At 41.3% G+C, this 17,510-nt stretch overlaps 1 protein-coding gene across 6 annotated transcripts in view; it reads right to left on the bottom strand.

Annotated features, from left to right (window-relative positions):
* The window catches only part of LOC108394941 (sorting nexin 27), a 167,784-nt gene that overhangs the window by 95,996 nt on the left and 54,278 nt on the right, over window positions 1–17,510 (bottom strand). For 4 of the 6 annotated variants that reach the window (XM_073234635.1, XM_073234633.1, XM_073234636.1 and 1 more), the window contains one exon: window positions 16,695–16,795. In XM_073234635.1, the coding sequence (XP_073090736.1) occupies window positions 16,695–16,795 (101 nt within the window). Of the gene's footprint in view, window positions 1–13,249; window positions 16,113–16,694; window positions 16,796–17,510 lie in introns of those variants that run through there. The other 2 variants (XM_037003211.2, XM_037003207.2) reach the window with 2 other exon arrangements.

Genomic DNA, 17,510 nt, shown 5'->3' with positions numbered 1-17,510 from the left:
AGACTAAAAGTCAAGGGATGGAAAAACATACTTCAGGCAACCAACAGTGAGAAGAAAGCAGGGGTTGCAGTACTAATATCAGACAAAATAGACTTCAAAACAAAGAAAGTAACAAGAGATAAAGAAGGACACTACATAATGATAAAGGGCTCAGTCCAACAAGAGGATATAACCATTCTAAATATATATGCACCCAATACAGGAGCACCAGCATATGTGAAGTAAATACTAACAGAACTAAAGAGGGAAATAGACTGCAATGCATTCATTTTAGGAGACTTCAACACACCACTCACCCCAAAGGATAGATCCACCGGGCAGAAAATAAGTAAGGACACACAGGCACTGAACAACACCCTAGAACAGATGGACCTAATAGACATCTATAGAACTCTACATCCAAAAGCAACAGGATATACATTCTTCTCAAGTGCACATGGAACATTCTCCAGAATAGACCACATACTAGCTCACAAAAAGAGCCTCAGTAAACTCCAAAATATTGAAATTCTACAAACCAATTTTTCAGACCACAAAGGTATAAAAGTAGAAATAAATTCTACAAAGAAAACAAAAAGGCTCACAAACACATGGAGGCTTAACAACATGCTACTAAATAATCAATGGATCAATGAACAAATCAAAATAGAGATCAAGGAATATATAGAAACAAATGACAACAACAACACTAAGCCCCAACTTCTGTGGGACGCAGCGAAAACAGTCTTAAGAGGAAAGTATATAGCAATCCAGGCACACTTGAAGAAGGAAGAACAATCCCAAATGAATAGTCTAACATTACAATTATCAAAACTGGAAAAAGAAGAACAAATGAGGCCTAAAGTCAGCAGAAGGAGGGACATAATAAAGACCAGAGAAGAAATAAACAAAATTGAGAAGAATAAAACAGTAGCAAAAATCAACGAAACCAAGAGCTGGTTCTTTGAGAAAATAAACAAAATAGATAAGCCTCTAGCCCAACTTATTAAGAGAAAAAGAGAATCAACACACATCAACATAATCAGAAATGAGAATGGAAAAATCACGACAGACTCCACAGAAATACAAAGAATTATTAAAGACTACTATGAAAACCTATATGCCAACAAGCTGGAAAACCTAGAAGAAAAGGACAACTTCCTACAAAAATACAACCTCCCAAGACTGACCAAGGAAGAAACACAAAAGTTAAACAAACCAATTACGAGCAAAGAAATTGAAATGGTAATCAAAAAACTACCCAAGAACAAAACCCCGGGGGCGGACGGATTTACCTTGGAATTTTATCAGACACACAGAGAAGACATAATACCCATTCTCCTTAAAGTGTTCCAAAAAATAGAAGAAGAGGGAATACTCCCAAACTCATTCTAGGAAGCCAACATCACCCTAATACCAAAACCAGGCAAAGACCCCACCAAAAAAGAAAATTACAGACCAATATCCCTCATGAATGTAGATGCAAAAATACTCAATAAAATATTAGCAAACAGAATTCAACAGTATATCAAAAGGATCATACACCATGACCAAGTGGGGTTCATCCCAGGGATGCAAGGATGGTACAACATTCAAAAATCCATCAACATCATCCACCACATCAACAAAAAGAAAGGCAAAAACCACATGATCATCTCCATAGATGCTGAAAAAGCATTTGACAAAATTCAACATCCATTTATGATAAAAACTCTCAGCAAAATGGGAATAGAGGGCAAGTACCTCAACATAATAAAGGCCATATATGATAAACCCACAGCCAGCATTATACTGAACAGCGAGAAGCTGAAAGCATTTCCTCTGAGATCGGGAACAAGACGGGGATGCCCACTCTCTCCACTGTTATTTAACATAGTACTGGAGTTCCTAGCCACGGAAATCAGACAAAACAAAGAAATACAAGGAATCCAGATTGGTAAAGAAGATGTTAAACTATCACTATTTGCAGATGATATGATACTGTACATAAAAACCCTAAAGACTCCAATCCAAAACTACTAGAACTGATATCAGAATACAGCAAAGTTGCAGGATACAAAATTAACACACAGAAATCTGTAGCTTTCCTATACACTAACAATGAATCAATAGAAAGAGAAATCAGGAAAACAATTCCATTCACCATTGCATCAAAAAGAATAAAATACCTAGGAATAAACTTAACCAAAGAAGTGAAAGACTTATACTCTGAAAACTACAAGTCACTCTTAAGAGAAATTAAAGGGGACACTAAAAAATGGAAACTCATCCCATGCTCGTGGCTAGGAAGAATTAATATCATCAAAATGGCCATCCTGCCGAAAGCAATATACAGATTTGATGCAATCCCTCTCAAATTACCAGCAACATTCTTCAATGAATTGGAACAAATAATTCAAAAATTCATATGGAAACACCAAAGACCCCAAATAGCCAAAGCAATCCTGAAAAAGAAGAAAGAGTAGGGGGGATCTCACTCCCCAACTTCAAGCTCTACTACAAAGCCATAGTAATCAAGACAATTTGGTACTGGCACAAGAACAGAGCCACAGACCAGTGGAACAGATTAGAGACTCCAGAAATTAACCCAAACATATGTGGTCAATTAATATTTGATAAAGGAGCAAAGGACATACAATGGCAAAATGACAGTCTCTTCAACAGACGGTGCTGGCAAAACTGGACAGCTACGTGTAGGAGAATGAAACTGGACCATTGTCTAACCCCATATACAAAGGTAAACTCAAAATGGATCAAAGACCTAAATGTAAGTCATGAAACCATTAAACTCTTGGAAAAAAACATAGGCAAAAACCTCTTAGACATAAACATGAGTGACCTCTTCTTGAACATATCTCCCCGGGCAAGGAAAACAAGAGCAAAAATGAGCAAGTGGGACTACATTAAGCTGAAAAGCTTCTGTACAGCGAAAGTCACCATCAATAGAACAAAAAGGAACCCTACAGTATGGGAGAATATATTTGAAAATGACAGATCCGATAAAGGCTTGACGTCCAGAATATATAAAGAGATCACACGCCTCAACAAACAAAAAACAAATAATCCAATTAAAAAATGGGCAGAGGAACTGAACAGACAGTTCTCTAAGAAAGAAATACAGATGGCCAAGAGACACATGAAAAGATGCTCCACATTGCTAATTATCAGAGAAATGCAAATTAAAACTACAATGAGGTATCACCTCACACCAGTAAGGATAGCTGCCATCCAAAAGACAACAACAAATGTTAGCGAGGCTGTGGAGAAAGGGGAACCGTCCTACACTGCTGGTGGGAATGTAAATTAGTTCAACCATTGTGGAAAGCAGTTTGCAGGTTCATCAAAATGCTCAAAACAGACCTACCTTTTGACCCAGGAATTCCACTCCTAGGAATTTACCCTAACAGCAGCAATCAAGTTTGAGAAAGACAGATGCACCCCTATGTTTATCGCAGCACTATTTACAATAGCCAAGAATTGGAAGCAACCTAAATGTCCATCGGTAGATGAGTGGATAAAGAAGATGTGGTACATATACACAATGGAATACTACTCAGCCATAAGAAGTGGAAAAATCCAACCATTTGCAGCAACATGGATGGAGCTGGAGAGTCTTATGCTCAGTGAAATAAGCCAAGCGGAGAAAGAGAAATACCAAATGATGTCACTCATCTGAGGAGTATAAGAACAAAGGAAAAACTGAAGGAACAGAACAGCAGCGGAATTACAGAACCCAAAAATGGACTAACAGGTACCAAAGGGAAAGGAACTGGGGAGGATGGGTGGGCAGGGAGGGATAAGGCTGGGGGAGAAGAAGAGGGGTATTAAGATAAGCATGCATGGGGGGGAGGGAGAAAGGGGAGGGTGGGCTGCACAACACAGAGAGGACAAGTAGGGATTCTACAGCATTTTGCTAAGCTGATGGACAGTAAACGTAATGTGGTTGTTAGGGGGGACCTGATATAGGGGAGAGCATAGTAAACATAGTACTCTTCATGTAAGTGTAGATTAAAGATTAAAAAAAAAAAAAAGAAAAGAAAGAAAAGGGGGATTACTCCTTGATAGGATAAAACTATTGGTAAATCAAATATCAACGCATGCTTTAAATATCCTTAATGTTGATCACTTAAAGGGTGTCAGATGATCAGCTATGGAGGTACTCTTTTCTGATAATATTCCTTTCTCTTAATAAAAAAAAAAAAAAAGGCAGTCCCTGTGTGCTGACCTCCAATGAGTTCTGCACAGTGGTATAGAGGGCATGTCAAAGTGTGGGCAAAGGGTCTGTTTGTTTCTATGCAGAAGATCAAGGCCTAGCTTGGATATCCAGAAAATGAACTAAGATATGATATGAGGAGGAGCTTCCGGCATCAGCACTCTCTGGAGAACTTGTGCCGGGGGATGATCATCAAAAAGCCTCCACAGGGATCCAGGCGATGCTGCGGTTGTGGCTGCGTCCACCCCACCGTTTCCTGGACTTGCCATTGGAATGAGGAGGGAGATGTCTAGGCTGGCATGTGCATACAGTGAGACAACGAATCTGACCATATCTGTACTGTTGGAACTCAATCAGGAGTTGGGAAGGGTGCAAGTTGTAGCACTCCAAAATCTTATGACTATAGACTATCTACGATTAAAAGAACATATGGGATGTGAACAGATCCCAGAAATGGGCTGCTTTAATTTGTCTGATTTTTCTCAGACTGTTCATGTACAGTAGGACAATATCCATCATATCATAGACAAATTTTCACAAATGCCTAGGGTGCCTAAATGGTTTTCTTGGCTTCACTGGAGATGGATGGTAATTATAGATTTGCTTTATGTCACCGTATTCCTATTATGTTAATATCTGTGTGCAAATTAGTAGTTTAAAATCTATACATACTTAAGGTACTCTACAAGAAGACATGTCAAAGAAATAATCAATCCTCCCATGTTTTCTTCCATATGCTACCTCCATAGCTTTCCTTCTTCCTTCCTAATTACAACCCTTAAATAGAATTCGTGCCTCATATCGAAGTTACCGAGTATCATAATTCCTCCAGGTGGTAAAGATACCTCCAGACAAGTGCTAAGCATAGAAGCCACAGGGCATAAATCTGCAAAGAAGTAAAAAGCTAACCTTTTCAAACAATATGGCTTCTCTCTCACTTACCAACTTTACATTTCCCTGTATGGCCCCGGAAGATGACTGGTTAGCCAGAGATGGGTAAGATTCCTCAAGGGAGGAACAACCTAAGACAGGCACAGTCGCAGGGGGGCCATCAGGTGAGAATTTGGGGATCAACAGAGGTGAGGCTCAGAACCTCATCCCCCCTGCTTTGAGAGAAATCTTCTGCATCCGTGGATGTTTTGCTGCCCATGTCTAGCTTGGATTAATACTTAGTCCATAGGCACACACCTGATCATCTACATTTGCCCTCTTACAGTACTAAACTATGTTTTCTACCTTTATCTTGCATCTACCTACCACTTCAGCATTTTATTAAAAATAAAAATAATAATAATAATAAAGGGAGAAATGTGGGATCAACATATAAATCAAGTATAAAAATCAAACGAATATTTATATTTGACCTGATTGTTTATAGTTCATAATGCGTGATCAAAACTGAAAGTTTCTGTGATGAATGCCCTTGTACTGTTCACCATGTAAGAATTTATTCACTATGTAAGAATTCGTTCACCATGTAAGAACTTGTTCGTTATGCTTCAGAAGATTGGAGACTGACGAGAATTAGGCTTGAGATGGATTAATGATTGTACATTGAGCATTGACCCCCCCTATAGAGAATTTTATTGTTGTTAACAACCATTTGATCAATAAATATGAGAGATGCCCTCTCAAAAAAAAAAAAGAATGCTAGTGTAACCATTTACAATAGCCTACTTCTCAGTGTTCATTGAAAAAGTTTCTAATGGTTTTAAGTTCTAATTAAAAGTACTTAAAGTAATAAAGAAAACATTTCTGTATGCTAAAAGATGTATGTTTTAATAAGAGAAAGTATAAGGAATGGAAATTCGTTCTACATGCTAAAGAATGTGTCTTTTGATAAAAGAAAGTAACTTTGTTCTGAAGTATAGCTGTTTATTTAAAGAGAGATAACTGAATGTAAAAGGAAGTTGTAGAAAGTTTGTGAAAGAATTGATATGGTCATGCTATATAAAATTAAAGCAAATGAGTCTCAGTATCAAGTACACAGCAAAATTAGAATTTTGTTTTCAGTTAAAAAGACTAGGTTTTCTTAACTGTTAATCTGCTCTTTCTGTTGAAAGATTACAAAGGGTTCTCTAATTGTTTTATTAAAGCAGTTTCTCATGCTTAAAGTCTCAATGAGTTGTCCGAGTATTTAAGAAAATGAGATCTTAATATTAAAAGGACTAAAAGCTAAACTATGCTAACAACTGTGTAACCTTCTTTATTTGCCTTTGAGGTATTTTGTTGTCATTCTGGTTAAATGGGTAAGTATTGCTTCATAGCAACCTATAATACTATTTAAGCAAGTGCCAAATAAACTTTCTTCTGACAACTTCCCAAAATCAAATTCAAAAAGGTACTTTTACCTCTAGTTAACTCTGATATTTTCCAGAGGGCCCCTGGAACATGTCAGAGGAAATTTTTCTCATTGGAGAAAGTATTTGACTAATTTGGCTTATTTATCTGATATATACTTACCTGCTTAATTACCTGGAAAGCACTGTCAAAGGGAATGATGCTAAACTTTGTTACTGAATGTTTTTTTGTTACAGAAATATCTGAATTTCCTTATGTCAACTGTCTTGCAGTAAGCTCTCATCTTATCTTTAGCCATTGTCATTTGTAAGTCTTTTGTCATTTATAGTCACTGTTTTATTACTCCTAAACTAGTAAAGAACTAAATTTCAGCAGAACAAGTATTAGTTACATAGGGTTCAGTAAACTAAAGAAGATGATTTTGTGGCTTTTTGTTTCAGATATTGCTGATAAAGTGCTTTAAGCTTTTTCTCTTAAGCTGACAACAGTTTATTAAATAACTATCTTTATAAGCAGAATTGAAACTTTATCTTTCTACCTCATCCCTCCAGAATTTAAAAACTCTCGGTGACTATTTTTATATTTCATGGCAGTATGTTTATTTGCATAAGTTCAATAAGAACCTGCTTTCCTTATAAGAGGACCAATTAAAAACACAGGTTATACCACCAAGGCTTTGACTGGAATGTCATACCTGAGAGACACATGCATAAACTCAGGTATGATCAGCTTTAAGGAACTAAGGGTTGACTTTATAAAGCCAACGAAGCCCCTTGGAAGAACTGGCCTGGTGCCTTGCTTATGAAGTTCCCAGCAGCCTTACCAGGTGAGTAAGAAAAGTCACTTCCTGGCAGGTGCAGGAATCTCAGGATGTCTCAGAGACCTCGAGAAGAGAAGAATTCATCCAAATCTACAGGTACTGCAGGCAAAGCCTGATGGCAAGTCTGGCTTGGCTGTCTGGCCTCAAGAGGCCTTTAAAAGTTCAATCTGAAATTCCTTACAGAAAGTTCCAGCAAAGCATATTTAAAAGAGACTGTGTAATCAATTGCTCTTCTTGCTGCATTTATGCAAATAATCAAGCCAGCTGTTAATTATTTTCTTAATCTAGTTACTTCTATTAAAAATGAGAGTGATTTTAGAGACAAGTATTGTTTCAATAACACAGCCTTATCCATACTAAATCCTAATACTAGTCATTGAGACATAAACTAGATCCAGAATTCCAGTTTCTTCAAAATATCTAGCTATGATTTTCCAGATGTTTTAGTTTTCTCCTATCATTGCAATTAAAGTTTTACTATTTCTAGTTCTCATATTCAACCATGCATTCTTAATCTCATCAAGTTTGTCCTTCCAGATTGGAAAATCCAACTTCAGATGTTGCTACATAACCTAATAACACAATTTGTTTTATCTTGCCTAGAAGCCACAAAACTGCAAATAGTAATAGAAATGAAACCCAGAATAGAAGCGCCAACCTTCTCATGCCCTCTCAACTGACCAGTGATGGAGACCTAGCTACACCCTTTACTGCGCCCCCTTCTCAGCACGAAGCAGCCAGAGCAGTCAGCACCCCTTTTCCCTAGCAGCAGCTAGAGTCTCTATCTGTAGAGGGGAGAATGAGACAGGGACCACAGGCTTAGACAAAATAAAGTGAGAGCCTCTGGAGAAAGCAAGGCAGGATATTTGCAATCAGAGCAATGTAACTACATGCTAGAACCCTCCCCCCCACCCCACCCCCGCTACTAAAACTATGTTGAACATTAAGCTCTAGAATCATTCTTCAGTGAGATCAGTTAATGTTCCCCAGATAAAGAAGAGTAGCACGTTTTATTATGCTAATCATTTGTAATCATGTATAAGATTCACTTTAGCATACTAAAAGGCCCAGGCCTATGTGCTGTCTTTCCTCCTTCTGATCTGACTAGGTAATTTTGCAAGCTGAGCAACTGACTTAGCATGCAGAGCCAGCTGTAGACGGCATAGTAAAAGGCAGGATTCTTTAGCAAATAGACAATATCTTAGCCCACCTTAGAGGCTGGGCACGCAGTCTTTTGATGTGCACCCGAACCAAGGCGCCAGTGTCCCAGAGAGAAATCAAGGCAGGAAATTATCTTTAATATTCAAAGACCCCTTGCCATCCTACTCCTTTTACTAACCCGTGAGCCCTGTATCATCAACAGGCTGGTCCAGATTGTCAGAGACCACGTGGGGGCTGTCCAACTGATAGTCCTCCGTGCACAATACAAGCCCCTAGTAATCTTGTTACTCCTGCTTACCTTTAGACCATGTATCCTCAATAAACTGATAACTTTTATTAAAGATAGAATTAATACAGTCCAGCTAATGATGCTAAGACAACAGTATCAGCCTTTATCTCCTTACAACTGCAAAACCTTATTAGACCCATGATTGGGTCCCTTAGGATTCAGAGAAAGGGGGGAATGAAAGGGCAAGCTCCCAGATTCTATTTCAGCCAATCAGAACCTGGATCCTATTTCACCCAATCGGAGCTTAGTCCCTCTCTCCCCTCCAGTCAGCAAGAACACCTACCACCCCTGGACCCTGCCAACTGACCAAAGCCACGACTCATCACCCCCCAACTACCCCTAGGACCAGCCAATCAGCCAGGACCACGGCCAGCACCCCCCCCCAAACCGCCCTGGAAACCCATAAAACCTTTATTCTAGGGAAAACGTGCTCTCTTTCTTTGGCATCTTGCCACTGCATTGGTGTAGATGAGAGATTGAGCTCGAGCTAGCTCGAATAAAGGCTCTTTGCTTTTGCATCGGTGTTGGCTCCTTGGTGGTCCTCTGGGATTTGTGACTTTGGGCACAACACATCTTCATCATATTTGCTCATTCTTCCTCATTCTTTTGGCCTTCTTAGTTTCCTAATTCAGAAGTTTTACATTTTTATGAACTAAAATATTTTCATGACCTTACTTTTTTTATTGAGCTATAATTAACATGTATCTTCATGATTTGTAGTACCAATTTTCTAAATGGATGTCTTAGAATTGATATTCAATTGTATTTTCTTCTAGTTTTTCTGTACTTAGGTTGTAACATTTAATTTACCTGTAATTTATTTAGGTACACTGTTTAAGGTTACAGTCTTTTTTTTTTCCTTCAAAATTTTCACCAATTATCCAAATGTCTTTTTCCCCACTGAGTTGCAATGCTGCTCTTGTCCTCTCTAAATGCTTGCATAAATTGAGGCCTGTTTCTGCCTAACTAATCTGTCAAACTGATGTACAAGCTATGCTTTAGTATCTGCCAAAGCTAATATGCCTCCCAATTAATTTTCTTTGTCTTCAAAATTTTCTTTGCCATCTCCCCTGTTTATTCTTCCAGCTGAATTTTACAACAATTATATACAATTCTAAAAGGACTCTGTGGGGATTTTCACTGTAATTACACAAAGCCTAAAAATAAATTACGGACTGTGGGTAAAATTTCCACAATATCTTGCCTGGCTTTAGTACATCTGCATGTCAATAGGCGTTCAAAGGTGGAGAGAAGTTCATCTCCACGTCAGTGGGTAATTACCTGGGCAACCGAAGGCGTGTCTGGTGAGAGGTTAAGGAGAGGGGGTTGTCTCTTGCTTGCTGGCTTCTTCAGGAGCAGAGGAGAAAGACAGGCCCGGGAGTGCAGTTTGTGAGAAATAAAGGGGTTTTAAACTTTATTTCTCCCTTTGACTGATTTCGGTTTTTAGAGGTATTTTGCCCTGGGATTTCCTCTCTGCAGACTTACACGGACAAATTAACATCTTCCCAAATTTAACTTTGCCATCTAGGATGGTAAGCTTTTCCATATTTCTCAGCAAAATTTGGTCATTTTTTTTTCCACATAGATGATTGATATTTCAAATAAAGGTTATTTCTAGGTATTTTATATTTTAGTGTTGTCTAATTGGGATATTACTGGTTTATGTAGGGAAACCTGCTAATTTGACAGCCCAACTGACACTCTACTTGCCAACACATTCTTTCATTTTTTTAGCTCTCTCCCTCCAAGTACCGCGCCCAGACCTGAGCTCTGCCCTCTGGAGCCAGGTGGGATAAAGACACTTCACCTCACACAGGGCAGACTTTCATCTCTTTTGGAGACTGCCATGTCACCCATCAGCCTTCTTTTGTTCTGGCTAAATAACCCCAACTGATAAGATGAAAAGTAGTATCTCAGCCAAATATTCAAATGGGTTAGAAAGGTGGATTTGTGGTAGTTTAGACTAAAAGGTGGAGGACAAGGGGGAGCTGCCTTCTGCAGTAATCCAGGCTTAAAGGCTGACTCAAAGCTGTGAACATAGAAAGGGGTAAGTTTGAGAGATATTTCAGAAGAGCAAACATTAGGACATGTTGACGAACTGGATGTAAGGGTAAAGGAATGGAGAAGAAGTGTGAAAGATGGCTTTAAAATTTCTAGCTTGAATCACTGAAGAATGTGATTGGACTAAGAGAAAGTGTGAGAGATTGAGTAAGGGAGATAGTTCAGAAGGAAGTCAATTTCTGTCTTCCTCACCCTGACAGCACAATATATCTGAGAGGTCTTGTCCTTATAGACATGCTCTTAGGTAATAGAAAAAAACATGTCAGTCTCTGCCCAGTTTCTGGCAGAGCTTCGAAAACCCTTCTAATTTCCTAAGTGATGACAGCACTGGGAACATCTTTTGTTCTAATATTTGGTCTTTGATCCCAGTTCCTGACCAAGGTTCCTGAAACTTTTGTAAATTCCTAAGTGATAAGGGTACTAGGAGCATCTTTTGTTCTAATGAGGCGTCTCTGGGTGAGCTGTAGGATGGCTCTTCGATGGGGGCTGGTAATCAGTAAGAGCAAGCCATGATTAGAAGCTTTGGATTTTCAGCTCCCACCCGCCTTCAGAGAGGGCAGTTAATTGAAAAATGAAGTAGAGCTGATTGAAATTCCACCTGACAAAGCCTTCATATGATCCCAATCACATGGGGTTTGAAGGGCTTCCAAGCATGCAAACATCCATACTGGGAGGGTCACACACTCCAACTCCACGGGGACAGAAGCTCCTGGGCTCAGGACCCTCCCAGACCTTTATATCTCTTCATCTGGCTGTTCATCCGTGACCTTTATCATATCCTTTACTAAACGGGTAAAAATAAGTAAGTGTTTCCCTGAGTTCTGTGAGCCACTCTAACAAATTAATGGAACCTAAAGAGGGGCTCATGGGAACCTCCGATTTGTATCCAAGATGGACAGAAGTCGTGGGTGACCTGGGGTACCTGTGATCGGAGTCTGAAGTGGGATGACAGCAGTCCTGTGGGACAGCCCTTAGCCTGTCGGATTTGACACTCTCTCTAGAAAGTGTCAAAATAGAGTTAAATTGTAGACACCCAGCTGGTGTCATAGAGTTGTTAGATGGTCACACTTGGTGACCAAAGCAAAGTGTCCTGTACAAGTACAGGGGAAACACAGGCAGCAAACCAAGTTATTCCTCAACACCAATATTTTTCCATTTTTCCACAATATATTGTACACAGCAGTCCAGTTCACATACACATATAGACAGATAGAAAACAGATATAAGGGTTCCCATACTCCTGCAGACATATGAGCGTTTGGTCCCAGGACACTAGTGAGGGGGAGGAAAGGCCTAGGTATGTAATCAACACTCAACTGACAGATTAAGTCATGAGAACAAATGACTTTCTTCCCCTTTGCTGTCTGAGAGCCTGCAGTCTAAGACATGGCGACCAACACCCTGCCAGGAAAACTAATTATCCTGCCATCATCTACCCTCAGTCTCATATTCTAGGGGGCTCCAGGGGAAAAGAGATTCCAGCAGAAAGGCCACACACATTTTAGAGTTCAACGTAGGTCTCACTGCCAACCCACAGATCATGTGGAGCCAGAAATTACTGTCCTTTAAAAAACATCTCCTTTATTCTCAGCCTGGATAAGGATTTTCCTTAGAGAAAGAGGAGCTAAAGAATATTTAGGTCTCCAACTTTGAGTTTCAAGGCCATGGTGCTTAGAAATGGGACAATTTCCTGCAAAGCTAGAATTCTAAAATGAAGCACAGAAAAGAGGCCATGGGCCCCAGGCTCACATCTGCTGTTGGGTCAGAGCTTCAACAAGATCAGGCCCAAGTTCTGCAATGCTTCGCTCTGAGGAATGAGGGAGCCCAGGAGATGATTAGAGGCCCCACAAAAAACAGCAGTACATATTGAAGAGCTGATTAAAGAGGAAAACCTGCTTTTCTATCCCAAGGGACATTATTACCCTCCTCAAAGTTTGCTTTAAGCTTTAAGTATCATGTCAAAGTATCTTTCCAGAGTAAATCTTGGAACATTTCATAGTGAAAGGGTCTTTTAAATAGAGATGAAAATGAGCAAATCAATTTTTGGCTTTAGAAACTTAACTTTTAAAAAAGTTCCAATGCACCATTTGGTTGAAATGCTATGTCCCCATCAAGGCTTTTTCTGTTCAGAGAAGGGGACAAATGAAGAGGAGGGAAGGTGGGGGCAGCTGTCCAGGCACAGTGCTTCTGCAGGTTCTTTCCCACACTGGGGCTGATGCTTCACGTTTACAGGAGGCTGTTGATGATGGCTGCGTGTCTGGGCAGCTCGCAACACTCAGCTCAACGCAACAGACCTTCATGGCAAAAATCCCAGGGACTCATACTCAATCTTCCCTCCACAAATTCAAGAAGCACAGACGATCTGGCTTACAGACATACAGAGAAAGGATAAACAGACAGCTGCAGTCAGGAACAGCTTACTTACCACACCCTTTCTCAGGTTCTGGCTCTGTCTCATTCTCCTCCAGTCCCCATTCTCCATGTCTAATTGAAAAGATTGCCAAAATATAAATTACCTTCCCTTTGACTATGTTCTCTTCCCATCGACCCTCCTTAGCCTCTGTGGCAAGCCCCTGCTCCTTTCAGTGGGAATACAACCAGACACTGGCAAACACCCACCGAACGCACTTCTTTGTCCAAGAAATCTCTTAGAGATCTGATTCTAGTCTCAAGACCACTTCATCATCTCCCAACTCAAATCTCTACTTACCCACCCCCCGCCCTCGTCAAGCCCTCGAGACCCAGGTCTCCCTTTGCTGTATGGCGGTATACTCACTCCTGTCTTCCTCCAGCCTTGCAAGTCTTCTTAGCACCTTAGGCAACCCCACCCTGCTTTCACCTTCTTAATATTCTGAGAACAAGCACAGTCTAGATATATCCATGCCAAAGCAAGACTGCCAGAGAAAGAAGAGAACCACAGACTGTCAGAAGACAAACACAGGTCTGGAATGGAAGGAGGTTTCCAATACATTCTGAAACCTGGGATGTGAATTAGCTGACAAAACAGAAGACGGAAGAAAAGTCATAGAGAAAAATTTACATTCTTTCAGTGGAAGGAGAAAGGAGAACTAGAAGGAAATGACCAGGGATGAAGGGGGTTGCACTTCTAGTTTCTTTGGTACAGAAAAGATTCATATAAGTTCACTATGTCCATGTGGGCCCCACCATCAACTGCATTCTTGGCAAAAAGGAAAAAAAAAGACCATTGAACTAACTGAATGATGCCTAGAGATAGCCAAAAACTAAACCCTTAAACAGCTGCAGTCAGCATTTCCGAGTGCTTTTCATTTCTGCTGAGGACACGGAGTTGCTCACCTGACTCCAGTGCTGATTGGTAGGTTTCCTGAGTGACCCCAGGACCCTTCCCTCTGGCAGTTCTCTTCCAGGTGAGGACACACACTGGTCAAGCTTAGAGATCCTATAAAGCCACAACCTCTGACAGGGTCAAAGTTTGGGGCCACCTCCTACAATGTGGACTCAGACCATGGAGCAGAGCTGCTTAAGAGGGACATTCTAATTCTTGTGAATGCCACAAAGTCCGCATATCACAGTGTTTGGAATGTCTGGGCCACAGCTTCCAGATGTGGACAATAAAGTGCCCATCTTCAAGAGGCACTAAAATTATGTTCTTTCATCCTTCCTGAAAGGTAGGGGGAAAAAAACCCAGGCCAGGAACTCAAAGGGACACATTAACATAATTTATTAAATTCACCACACAAAGAACATGCCGCAGGAAAAAATATCTGAACTGAAAGGGCCCGTGGAGATGATCTGGTCTGACCTTCTTGTTTTACAGGTAAGAAGATGGAATGAAGGCCACCAGTATACCATCATGGAGAGAGCCAGCACATGAGTCCAGTCCTCATACACAGAAACACACAGACTTAAACCTTATGGTTTTGAGCCAAGTAGAACCTAAAGACTTAATCCATATTTATTTTTTATTTTTCTGTGTCCCATAGTATCACATTCTGATGCTTATCTCCTTCTTGAGGCTGCAGACAGAGGCCTGAAGAAAATATGATTAGTGGCAGGGTCATCCAGAGCCAGGATAGCAGATCACTATGGAGCAGAGGGGTGCAGAGGATTTAGGGGAAGAATCCCATCCCTCCCCAAGATTCTTGATTATCCTCTCCCTCCAAACCATATACACTCAGACCCAATGCCTCAGGGCATCTGTACCTTCCAGAGGTACAGATCAGGTTTGGAGGAGGTGGAGGAGGAAAGGAAAGAAGCAGATAGAGGAAAGAAAAAAAAAGGTTTACTTCTGAAGTCAACCAGTCTAGTGGGAATACACTTTTCCCAGTATAGAGCAAATCCAAACACTGAGAGAAGGTTGTAGAACTCCGGTATTAATTCAGTTGTGAGATATAAGCAAAAACACCAATAACTTAGCAAAATAAATACAATGAGAGTTTCACCGAGATGGATGTAACCCAGTGAAAAGAGTTTTTAGGTTCTGAGTCAAGAAAATCGAGGTGAACCTTGCATTGCATCTCAGGGGAAAACCCTAAGAGATCCTGGAAGTCTTCACAGCAGAGAGAAGTCACACCTAACTGTCTGTGGCCCAACAGAATCTTTCTACTAAAAGCTACTCCCTGATTGTACATTCCCTTCTCCCCAGGAAGACAGAGCTGGTCAGTCCAAACTGAGGCTTGCTGACTCTGACCAGGCCGTGACAGGTGGCCCCACTGTCCTATCAGTAGGAGGTCCGGGTCAGCATGGGCTGAGGGTGAAGCAAGTAGAAAAACAAAATGTGCTGCTAAGAACTGAGCTGTGTTTGTGGAAGGAACTCAACTCCTCCAGGACATTCTTCAATCACTGTGGACACCTGTGCCTCCAGCTTCTAGGGCTGAGACACATCTCGTCTTCTCTCCCAACCCGACGAGGGCCTGGATTCTGGGGCCGCTGAACTCCAGGCTGCAACAGGAAGGGGGCTCTGCTACAGAGAAAACTACTAACTATGAGAATAAGGATGCTGCCCTAGCTCCTGCCCACAGGACAACACCCCCCACAAGGCTGCAGCATCCAGGGGAAGTGCTCATCCTCCATCCACCCGGCACACAGAGGACAGGAGTTTGGAAGCGAGGACATACGAGCCCCAAGCCCCGAGTGCAGCCAGGGATGGGTAAGCAAATCAAGTCGGTGCTGATAGCCTCCAGGGGAGGCGGGCTCCTCCACAGGCGAGAGGCGGCAGCAAACGGCGATGTCCCTCTCCTTCAGCTCATGTTTCCACCACTCGGATGAGAGGCATGGGCTTAGGGCTGGGGGGCTTGGCTATCCTAATGCTGAAAAGGAAGTTAGAAACACTTGAGTGCACTGTGGTTGCCCACCCTTCACAGAGCCGCGCCTCCACGTTTGCCTCTGGAATTGTGTCCTTAGTGCCACCTGATCTCTTGGTTCTAATGCGTTGAAACAGTGCTTGTCAGGGACATTTAAGAGACGATTAGGGAAGAGGTACTTTGGTGGTAGAGGTGATGAAAAGAGAAGGGCAGTTAAACAACTGAGAAGTGGGCAGAGCTGTACTCTGGATTTTTGCAAAGTATTAGACCTTTTTTATGAAGCTCTTGGTTACAAAAGGCCCTCTCCCTAGAAATATGCACTTATTACACATTCAGTTTTTGCACACTATTTCAGGGGGTTCATACACCTCTAGTAGCTGTTCATGGGCCTCCTTGGGGTTGTGTGGTATCAGGCACTACTCTAACCCAGTTGGAAAATTATTCAGGTGGAGACTGGGCCAGATTAGAAACTGAGAGAATAAAATAAGACTTAAAAGAGCTTTGCCCCTCTCTTAGCAGTAAGTTTTTTTCCATAGCTCTGTTTCCTTCTCTTCCTCACGGAGCCCCACTCCATGCACACTCACTGACCTGCCCAGGTTCTCTGTCTTGGCCCAGGTCTGGGTGCTGAAGTTGCCATGACTGATTTGTTTTTCTATCAGGTGTTCCATACGGTCATGCATCTCTAAATTCTATAATATAATTATGAGATTAGAATTAGTTTGCCATTTGTTACATTTAACTGGCTCAATTCTTGGTCTCTCCACCTGTTTATGCTGCTGTCATCCCCACCCCTAACGTGTGCCACCCCCAGGATGTCCTCTCCTCCCATCTCCACCATTCCTGATTGCTCTCTTCCTCCAGTACTTGCCCCAGCTTCCTTTCCAGAGGATCTGTTTTCTCAATAATTCTGTACAACACTGATAATTCCCTGCATATACTCTCTATATACTTCGTGTATAAAATGCCTTGCAGTCAGTGGAGATATTCACTTGCCACTTGCCTTTGTTGACATTCTTTTTCATAAAGTATTCTTAGGTCTTTTTTTTTCTTTTAATGCATTTTCTCTCTAAATTTAGACTGCAAACTCCTGGAGATAAACAGCCCTGTTTCCCACTTCTTTTTATCTCCCCCACTACAAGGGATCTGCACATAGTGGCTACAAAGCAGTCTTCAGATAGTCAATGGACAGGGAGAGCTCTGAGGAAGGGTGGAAGTTACACTAAGAAGAAATTGTTAGCTAACTGAACCTATCACCTTAGCCATGGAGAAGACTCCACCTACAGAATGCTTCCTCCTTCGAGGCCCAGCTCCACTGTCAGCTCCTCTGCTAAGCCCACATATCAGAATGAAGGGCCGCCTCCATGCTGCCATGGCATGGGGCTTGCACCAGGATGGTATATTCCT

Source organism: Manis javanica, chromosome 4, assembly GCF_040802235.1.
Source record: "Manis javanica isolate MJ-LG chromosome 4, MJ_LKY, whole genome shotgun sequence".
In the NCBI taxonomy this organism is placed as follows: Eukaryota; Metazoa; Chordata; class Mammalia; order Pholidota; family Manidae; genus Manis; species Manis javanica.
Note: the sequence above shows the minus strand (reverse complement) of the source record. Positions and strands in the feature narration are given on the sequence as shown.